Raw genomic sequence first — 10,660 nt, forward strand, 5'->3', positions numbered from 1 at the left:
GTATGAATTATATAAAATACAGGATGTGTGCCAAAAGGACTAGTTCAAAAAATAAAGAGAAGAGCGAATGATTATCCGAATGGAGAACAACCAACGGGAAGCTCAAAAGAATGCTGAAAATCCGGATATAGGGCGATGGGAAAAACGCCCAACATTTGTTAGGTAAATTAGCGACAATCTGCGTTTGCCAAACCCAGTGACAATTTAGAGAAGGATCGACGCATGCGTTCAAATTCTGACGGACGTATCGGCAGTTCCAGACTACAATGGTGGGAGAATCAGGCACGTGTGAAACAGCTGTAGATTCAATCAGTGTACAGAACAGGTACAAGACGATACATTAATCGGTAGGTTTCTTCCGTCTAAGAAACGTTCCATCCATCGATATCCATTTTCTTTTTTTTTTTTTTTTTTCGCATTTTATGGCGAACCACTTATCGCGATACGTTGTCAGTGACAGAGAAAAGTGAAACTGAAATAAAAGATCATGAAGAACAGCGTAGTAAAATACTAAGGTGGCACATTCGTGGTAACTGTTAGATGAAGAAATTGGTGAATCACGTGCTTAAACGTTTTCACGTGAGCATCGGTCAGGTGATTGTAAATCGTGTCCTCGCACGTCAAACCGTTTGCTATACTCACTAATTGTCACTCGAAGATCCGTTAATTGCCGGCTCATTTCGTCGACGTTGAATGGAAAGGGGGTACGCGTTCAATTAATGAGACGATGCAGCTCGCATAGCAAGAAGACACGCCGATGGAGTACGACGGAGAGTCGATTGAAGCTCAAACTCAAAGTTCTTCCTTCGTCGTGGTCTGTCATTCAAATCGAGTCACCGGAGTGTGTCGTGTTTTCAGGATTCCAAGTTAAAATGTGCTGAAATTGTTTGGTTCAGGTCAAAGAAAGACTGGCTGAGGTGAAGAAAATTTTAGTGACATGACTGGATTCAGTTTCAAAAAGTTATTGAAGAACAGAATTCCTGTTCTGAATTGGCTACCCCTGTACAGAACAAAGGATGCATTGGGTGATCTGGTTGCGGGTTTCACGGTGGGCCTGACCCTGATACCACAGGTATTTCCCAAAACTCATGATCTTATCGTCGTAAATTAAAGTCTTATCAAAGTTTTGCGATGTCTATTTCATAATCCCATAACCGATCCGATTCGAACAAGTTTGATATAATTTCAGGCGATCGCGTACGCTGGATTGGCAGGTCTGACACCGCAATATGGTCTTTACAGCGCGTTTGCTGGTAGTTTTGTTTACATAATTTTTGGTACCTGCCGAGAAGTTAATATTGGACCAACTGCATTGATCTCTTTGCTAACATACACATACGCGAGGTAAGCTGTTCACGTTCTCGCGGAAACATTATTCCTTTAGACTTAATTTAAGATTCAAGCCTGTGAATGAACCATCTCAATTGACTAACACAATGGTTGAATTTGCGTATATCATAGCAGACAATTGGAGCCATCATATAATATAATAACGACTGAAAAGATGCTGTTATCCTTTGAAACGCAGTTATCTTACTTCGACTTCCTTTCAGCCTTAGTCTTGAGATCCACCTACTTTAATAATGTTGTACCGCCTTTTATCATACGAATCACGTTTAAAAATACTTGGAACTTTTGACGAATAGCCTTTCACTTCAAGAGCTCTTACTCTTTAATCCCGGAAACGCGAGGCCCCAAATTACTTCTGTAGCTTTGGCAATCACGGTTCGTTTGTGTTCGAACGTTTAATATTGCTGCTCTTATGTTATTTCAGAGGTATTCCCGAGTACGCTATCCTCCTGTGTTTCTTGTCAGGGAGCGTTACGATAGTTCTCGGAATCCTTCGACTGGGATTTCTGGTGGAGTTTGTTTCCATACCTGTCGTATCGGGATTCACGTCAGCCGCCAGTCTAATTATCGCCTGCAGTCAAATCAAGAGTTTACTAGGCTTGAAGATACACGGGGAAAGTTTCATCGAGATTTGGCGGGAATTGGTTAACAACATCCACCGGACCAGAATCCCTGACCTGATCTTGTCTTGCTGCTGCATTCTAATTCTATTAACCTTGAAGGTAATTCACCATGGACTCTATCACTAGCAAAACGAGTTCGTGTGCGCTATGAATACGTAAAAAAGGAAAAAAGAAGATAGAAAATCAACGAGAAAAACGAGCCAGTCGTACATACTCATACAACTCCTTTTTATTTCCTTCTCGTTCCAGATACTCAAAGATGCCAAGGTCTCGAATAAAATTTTAAGCAAACTGATCTGGTTCCTTGGAACTGGTAGAAACGCCCTCGTCGTAATTCTATGCGCCGTGGCGTCGTACGTCTTCGAAAATCGCGGTGGAGCACCTTTCATTCTTACAGGTCACGTCGAGGCCGGACTACCCTCCATTACTCCACCACCTTTCTCGATAAACGTTGGAAATCAAACCGTAACTTTCCTCGATATGTGCAAAAATTTAGGTACCGGTATTATAATCGTTCCTTTGATCTCGATCATTGGGAATGTTGCCATCGCGAAGGCGTTTTGTAAGTTTCCAAGCGATATTTCATTTTCCGATAGCTCTCGACACTCTTCGAAACGCTAATTATATTTTTAACAAAAGCACGAGGAAAGTCGCTCGATGCTACTCAGGAGATGTTAACTTTGGGTCTGTGCAACGTTGTTGGATCATTTTTCAATTCCATGCCGGTCACTGGTTCGTTTTCCAGAAGCGCCGTGAACGATGCTTCCGGCGTAAGGACGCCCTTGGGCGGTATCTACACAGGTAATAATGAAACGTTCACGGTTATAAACGTTCGTGAATATGTGATGCAAATTAGGTTTCCATTATAGGTATTCTAGTCATTCTTGCTCTGAGCTTATTCACACCGTATTTCTATTACATTCCAAGAGCGACCTTAAGTTCCGTGATAGTTTGTGCGGTAATATTCATGGTCGAGGTGAAAATGATACGACCTATTTGGAAATGCAGCAGTGAGTAAAAAAATCACTCAAACTTAATATAAAATAATAATAATAAATGAAATTAGTAGAATCGTAACTTACAATGGGATGAAAGCTTACAGAGCTATATCGAGGTCATTCGGAGAATGTTGATAACATCGTTATAAACCGTTTAAAAATATACTGATTCAGAAATGTGATTCCAGAACGAGATCTGATCCCGACTTTCACAACATTCTTCGCATGTTTATTCGCCGGTGTTGAATTGGGAATTTTAATAGGAGTGGCAATTGATCTGGCAATATTAATTTATTTCAACGCCAGGCCGACAATATATATCGAATACAGAAATGTAAGTACATAACAATGATAGACAAAGACTTGATAAAGAGATTGCTATTGTTTTAAAAATATCCCCATTTTATTTTCTTTCTCACCGCAGACTCCTACGTTAAATTACATCCTCGTGCGTCCCAGCGCCGGGTTGCTGTTCCCAGCGGTGGATTACCTGAGGATATACCTGTTAGAGAACTTAGCTAATGATCATCATAAATTACTGAAAAACTTCAAGAACACGAAAATCGTCGTACTAGACTGCAAGCACATCGATAAAATTGATTTCACTGCGGCGCATGTATGTATAACAATCTGAAATAGCGGATTACGAATTTGGCCTGGATTTTACTTCTTCGAGCCTCCTTCTCTCGTTTCTTTCACATCCTTCTTACAAAAAGATATTTTTTTTTCTTTTTTCTTAATCGCGTTTACAGAGAAAATAGCAGAGATTTTTATATTACGATAATAATGGAGAAAAGATATAACTCGATTGCTCAACAATCGCTCAAAGATGTAAGATCTAGGACAGATTTGAACACAATTCGTTAATTTGTTCAAATTCCTGATTTGTAACATTTACAGGGATTAAATATGGTAATGAGAGACTTTAAGGAACAGAATCATTTCTTGATATTGCTACGACCGTCCAAGGAAATCGTACGAAGTATCCAATCACTCTCCAAAGAAATGATCGATGTGGTCAATACCGATGCCGAGCTCGTAGCTATTTTGAAAGAATTGAGCACGACCAAAGTAGCTAAAGAAATTAGTGCAGAAGTAATAGATATGTCGAATGGGATAACTATCAGTGCCACGAGAAGTGAACTAACGAGTACGAAGCTCTGAAACGAACTCTAAATTTAAGGCATGAAAATTAAATAGAGATACCGATAATTAGATCTTCAACAAAATATTTGTAATTTCTACAGGCTCCTCTTTTTTTGTTCCTTTTTTGTTTTTTTAATATATATATATATATAATATAATATTGAAATTGAATTGTAAGACTATCAACGATATCGTATAAAATCGTAATGAACATTAACGCATGTTTATGATGTATATATGAATTGTATGATAATTCGCAAGTTTTTTTTTTTTAACTTTTTATAAAGATATACGAATCGACCAGCAATGATATAATTCATCAGAAATTACTTCATTTTATCTATTTCAAAGAGATTCTATTGACACGTGCATTTCATAATACAGATGAAAGAATAATACTGTGGTTATAAATGCATATCAGAATATGTCGAGGGATTATAATATATTTATATATATATATATAACATCTACCAAATATGGCAAGTTTACGTTTTATTTTGTAAAAACTTGTAAGTCCTCGAAAAATAAACTATATGATATTTCTTAACAATATAAGCAATATTTAAACAAAAATATATATATATTATAAAACTCTTTGCCTCCAAATAACACAGAAAGAAACAATGAAGTAAAGAAAATTATTTGCCGATATTAGGTCGTAAAAACGAAATTATTTAACACTGTAACCAATTAGAGCATAAATTATCATCGTAACGATATCACATGTACCTACCAAGGAATCGAATTCAAGAAGAAAAGGAAAGAACGAAAATATTTGTAATGCGAACTAAACCCTAAGTCGCCATAATACTTTCGATAGTAGGAACTTAAAAAATGTTTTGCAAATTTGCATCTAATTACACATCGTGTATCGCGCCAATTACACGACGTGAAACGTCTCGTAACAAGCGCTTGATTATTGTTTTAAAAGTACATAGAATCCAAGTAACGAGTAACATCAATGTCTAATAATCATGGTGGATATAAATATCTGAAGGAAATCTAGAAAATAGATTTGCTACTTTCACACTGTTACATTAGGAAACAAGATGAACTATCGCGTAATATTTCCAACAAATGGCAGTATCATATAAACTTCTTTTTAAAGCTTCTCAACTTTGAAAACTATCTTCTAATAGTGCGTGACATCTAATACGATGTATGTGATATTATATCTAGATTAATTAAAAAACTGACTTGTACGATATACATACATGTACATACATATACATATATAAAGATAACGATGATACAAACAGATGAAAAATCGTAAGGTAAATGTGCAACCGCCTTTTTTGTACCGCATAACTGTAATTATCTATCGAAAACAAGAAATAAATGTATATGCATGGTACTATTCACCGTTTTTCTAGGCTTACTGATCCATTGTTTTGCGCATGTTACGCCCCGTGTTTAGCCTGGTTGAAAGCTCTTTCGAAGATGCGTGGTAAGTGGTATTTTTTTGAAAATGAGGGATGTAATGCTGCGCGTTAACAGCGTGCATGTTGTAAGTCGCGGATTTCATATCCGACTGTATGGATGAATTTTGCATAGTATCAGTCTTCCGCGAATAATTAATTCCGTAATACATACATTCTTTTGGTGATACCATAGGTGGTATACATTCGGAATTATTTTTCGATACGTCATCCTTCCTGTTGTTAGAGTCCTGATTATTGTGGTACGTAGGGCAAGTCTCTGGAATTCTTTGATAACTGGTAGAATTAAAAGCGCGTGGCTCGTATTTCTGATTCACCTGCATGTGCATATTCGATGGACCATTCTTCGCAATAGGATCCATTGTAACTGCGTATGAGAACGGTACCATTAGCTGACTATCTTGAGAACAATTTTGATACTCATTTGGCACAGGTGTTCGATATTGACTAGCTCTTATGTGAACATCCATAGTATTAGCCTTCATTCTGACACTGTTCGTTTTACAACCTTGCATATAATTGTCAAGTTTTACAGGGACAGAAAAGCTCGGAGCATTTTCCAGAGGTTGCATCGGCTGGAAATGTTTATATAGGTTGCTCTGCACGGACGTCGATACAGGACAATTCATAGAATCCGTCAAATTGTTCGGTGGTAATGCTTGATTTGGAAATGTGGTGCAATTGCTATACGGAGGATTTTGGAATAATCGTGCTGGATACTGTATCATTGGATTCCAGCTTTGCATACACATTGGTGGGACATAAAATAACGGATGTTGCAAGTAACTCGTTTGTTGGATGTTGTTGAAATCCGCGTTGCACATGTGTCTGGAATTCTGAATTGGGATGTTCAAAGAATGGGCGGGATTTATCACATTTCCAAAAAGAAACATATCTGGAAGAGGCAAATTCCACTGATTATGCTGTGTAGTTATGGGATGATTATGAAAACCTGATGGTGGTAGAACTGACGTTTGAGTATTATGCATCAGAATATTAGAAGGATCAGTTTGCAACATGTTTTGGTTTTCTATACTGTAAGAAGAGGTACTTGGAATTAATATATTTTGAGGGATGATTGTACTGTCAGCTGTTTTTCTTGGTACAGTTTGTGCATTATTATACTGATTTAGATAGACAGCAGGCATATTTTGATAGGGCAACCCATTTCCCATAACGATAGCTGGATTAGAATTATTCTGTGACAATATGCTTTGTGGTGACATATGCGATGTTTGTTCTGGTTTTTGATGCACTAAATCCATAAGATGTAAGTCTCGTTCGTTATTTTGACTGCTGGTGGTTGTATTATTATATTGAGCATTATTATTATCGAAATAACTCCTATTTTGTACATTTTGGTGGTTTTCAATTTGTTGAGCATTATTTGTATGTGGTGTATTTTGTAAATCAGAATAAAATGAATTTGCTGGAGGCTTGCTTTGATGCATAGAATTATCAGAATATGATGTTACAGAATGATGTGCCATATTAAATTCCTGAATGTTATCTAAAAATTTAACTGATTTCGTTTCTGAATTACTAGTACTTGTTTTATTATTGCTATTATTATTACTAGTATCTTCTTGTTCAGTCTTCACAAATTGTACTTCAGTTTCATTACAAGAAGCCTGTGAAATCTGTGATTCTTGTGGTGTATGACATGATGTATATATACTTGTGCAATCTTTGGTACTACTTGGAAAACAATTTAATGATTTTATAGACTGTACATTATTTATAGCAGGTGAATCTAATGCATCAGTCTTTATATTACTAGCACCGTTACTTGTCTTATGTGAGTATACAGTTATCTTTGAGCCTTCAGATTGAGAACGCATCTTTGTATCTGCTGAATTAATACGATTTACTCTATAATCTTTTGTTAAGTTATTATCTGTAATATTCCTTTTATGATCATCTGTTTTCATTTTCCCATTTACATCCTTGATAAGCGTCTGAAATATACCGGAAGATCGCCTATAAATATTAGAATCTTTCTTAAATTTCTGATTGTATGCCTGATCATCTTTAATATTTCTTTCATTGCTGTTCTTTGCATTAGTTAAATTTGCGTAACTTCGTTTGTTTGATACTGAATTTGTCTTTATTAAACTTCTTTCATTTATATTGCATTCTGTAATACTTGAATTCTTTGTACCTTTTCCAGAAACATTCTGATTGGATTGTATACTGCTAATTTGTTTATTTACTAAAGGTTGTTGAGTTTCGCACTTCTTTCTTGATACGTTCTCAGCTGAATTAGACACGTTAATACTGTTATTAAAGCCAGATGAATTATTAATATAACCATTTTCTTCTGGCTTAGTTGCATTTTTTGAATATCGTTGCTGTGACTTTATTAAAGATTTATTTCTATTATAGTGGACATTATATGATTGAGTACGTGTTACATGAATCTTATGACATTTTTTTATCTCATCTATTTCATTATTTTTTTTGTCTGATTCATTTTTACTTGGTTTTAATTTTGTTGCAACAGATTTACTTTTCTCATCTAATCCCTCTATGGATCGGCTTTTATTACCACTATCATTATATGTAGAAAAATGTTGTTTAAAAAACTGTTGCTCCTTCATTCGTGCTCCTTTTCCCGTGATTAAATTTTTATTGTAACTATTGACTTTGCTATATTTATCGTTAAGCTTAGGAGTTGTCCCTACAGCTACCTTTTTTGAATCCATAGAAGTTGAAGTTATATTATCATTACATAAATTTAATAAGTCATCCTTAGATTTAGAAGTCTGTTTCGAAGGAGTCCAAGATTCTTTCAAAGAGCCTGCAAGCAGAAGACATTTTTTACTGCAAATTCCTTACAATGATATTCTGGTCAGTTTAAGGAATTTTATTCTCACCTGATTGTTTTTTAATCTTTTGATCATTTAATCTTTTAGTATTAATTTTTTGAGTTGTCTTTTGTATACTTGTCTTTGTGTCCAATGGTGACTGACTTTTAGATTTTTCATTATTATTGTTGTTATCATGACACTGCTTTGAGTTTACTTGATTATCCATATGACTGTCTGATTTTGGTAAGTTAGATATATTATGCTGACTATTATCCCTGATTACATAAATAATACAGATACAACATAGAGAAATTCACAATAAAGAAAATAAGTTCTTAAATTAATCTGTTACATACCATTTGCTATCAGCTTCATTATGTAATTTGTCAGATTTATTATTTTCCTCTTCATTAAGTCTAAATTGCTCTAATTGAACTGTAACAATATCCTCTGTCAAAGACGTATTGATCACCTCCTCCTGTTCATCCAGTCTTTGCATTACCAAAGATTGCGAATTTGGAAATAGTGTATTAGTTACATTAACATCTTTGTTCCAAACAGTCTCCATATCTTTTTGAGAAAAATCAGCAGTTTGTAAAGGTGATTGAGATGTATCTTTGCTTAGAGTATTATTGTTCTCATTAATATCTTTATTTAAAATAGAATCAATCTTATTTAATTCAGGACTGTTTGAAAGAGTGTTAGTTGAGACAACTTCAGTTTTTTCTTGTGTTCCTTCATTTACTTTACTTTTGAGTGTGTTATTTACTGTTTCTTTTCCATCTGGAAGTGCCTTTATGCTATAATATAAAAGATGAATACAGAACATTAGGAAATACGGTTATGAATAATTTCCTAATATTTTATGTTTTCTTTGGATATAAAAGATTCTACTATTGATTAATATCACTTGCTTGCAAGGTTATAATTTTAATTGTATAACAAAGGACATCACAATAGCACTCAACGGTATAATTAAATATAACATTAATAGAAAACATCCCACTTGTTTAGATATATTTTATTAAAGTTTTTACAATAAAAGGTATATTAATAACCATTAAAGTAATAATATGAAATGATATAGAAATAAAGAAAACCTAAATAAACCAAAATATATAAAATAGATATAAACGTACTGGCCTGATAACTGAGAATTACTTTTTAGCCACTGCATATTATGCATCTTGCCGATTAAGGCCATCTGCTCTGTATGAAATTTCTTTTCTAAATCTGTATCAGTGGAATCCATTCTACCTATTACAAATTTAGTTACAAAAACAAAATATAATTCTTGACAAAAAAATAATACATTATTTTATTCAGAATTCAGATTAAAGGAATACATGCTCATAAGATTGTAAATGATATATGAATAACAGGTACGATCTCAATATTGAACGTAGGTAGTCACAATCAATAATACTGTGAAACAAAATAATAGGACGATGCAAAATATTAAAAATAAAATATATGTAGAGTAAATAGTTAAACACATTATACCTCTAATGAATCGCCAATGGGCGATACCTTCCCGCATGTCCTACTGACACAAATTATATTCGCTAAATGACCTAAGATCAGTAGCAAATTTGAAGTAATAAACAACAAAAAAATAATCGTTCGATATAATATGTTACTTCACATAAAGTTCTGAAATTATCCTAAGGACAACATACAAAAAACACGATAAAAATTACAATCACTTTGGTCAATGAATTTGTATCAAACGCATGTTATACATAATTAACGCGAACATCAAAAACAATTACAATAAATACAATTACGACGCAATTGAAATCGAATAGGTACGACATCAATCTAAATGTTAAACTTGGAAATAATGTGATGGTTACATCTACGATAATGATAATTATCCGGTTACCGTATAATTAATCTTCTGATGGCAACCAAAGCATTAAACCAGAAATTTCAGCAGCGTAAGTTTTTCTTCCACTTAATTTACAGATATTAGGAGGAACAACCGACCACAGTAAAGGACGCCATAATACTGATGGACAGGAGGATGCGTAAATGCAAACGAAAGAAAAATTTTCAAAGTGAATAAGAAAAAAGTCTCGTTTATATAGCCCTTTCATTGTACATATTTTTTCGATACTACGACGTTCGATTATCTTAATAATAATTATCGTATATGTGAAAAATTTGTTATTTTAGAATCGTAATAAGCTTTCGAAATTCAAATAATGCCCCCCTCGAAGGACGTTTCGAAACACTGGAAATTTATTGGTTGTCACTCGATGAAACGACAAGCCTAACTTGTTCTTCCTAAA

General features: G+C 34.4%; 2 protein-coding genes across 5 annotated transcripts; one reads left to right on the forward strand and one right to left on the reverse strand.

Moving 5' to 3' along the window:
- The first annotated feature begins 29 nt into the window (after nucleotides 1–29).
- On the forward strand, nucleotides 30–4,209 carry LOC139993096 (sodium-independent sulfate anion transporter). The gene is made up of 9 exons (XM_072014519.1): nucleotides 30–1,072; nucleotides 1,190–1,344; nucleotides 1,775–2,072; nucleotides 2,223–2,535; nucleotides 2,613–2,774; nucleotides 2,843–2,983; nucleotides 3,160–3,305; nucleotides 3,396–3,587; nucleotides 3,872–4,209. Exons 1-9 carry the CDS (start codon nucleotides 938–940, stop codon nucleotides 4,133–4,135), a joined length of 1,806 nt encoding a protein of 601 aa, XP_071870620.1. The 5' UTR covers nucleotides 30–937; the 3' UTR covers nucleotides 4,136–4,209.
- Nucleotides 3,244–10,647, reverse strand: LOC139993093 (uncharacterized). Of its 4 annotated transcripts, XM_072014508.1 has the most exons (6): nucleotides 10,252–10,647; nucleotides 9,870–9,909; nucleotides 9,506–9,623; nucleotides 8,723–9,166; nucleotides 8,433–8,641; nucleotides 3,244–8,356 (listed from the first exon to the last, which is right to left on the reverse strand). In XM_072014508.1, exons 2-6 carry the CDS (start codon nucleotides 9,904–9,906, stop codon nucleotides 5,493–5,495), a joined length of 3,672 nt encoding a protein of 1,223 aa, XP_071870609.1. In that variant the 5' UTR covers nucleotides 9,907–9,909; nucleotides 10,252–10,647; the 3' UTR covers nucleotides 3,244–5,492. The 4 variants fall into 4 exon arrangements, with proteins under 4 accessions (XP_071870609.1, XP_071870611.1, XP_071870610.1 ...); XM_072014510.1 differs by lacking the exon at nucleotides 9,870–9,909 and having other exon boundaries at nucleotides 9,506–9,619; XM_072014509.1 differs by lacking the exon at nucleotides 9,870–9,909.
- Between the last annotated feature and the right edge of the window lie 13 nt (nucleotides 10,648–10,660).

The sequence above is a fragment of the Bombus fervidus genome, chromosome 12 (genome assembly GCF_041682495.2).
Source record: "Bombus fervidus isolate BK054 chromosome 12, iyBomFerv1, whole genome shotgun sequence".
NCBI classification, from domain to species: Eukaryota; Metazoa; Arthropoda; class Insecta; order Hymenoptera; family Apidae; genus Bombus; species Bombus fervidus.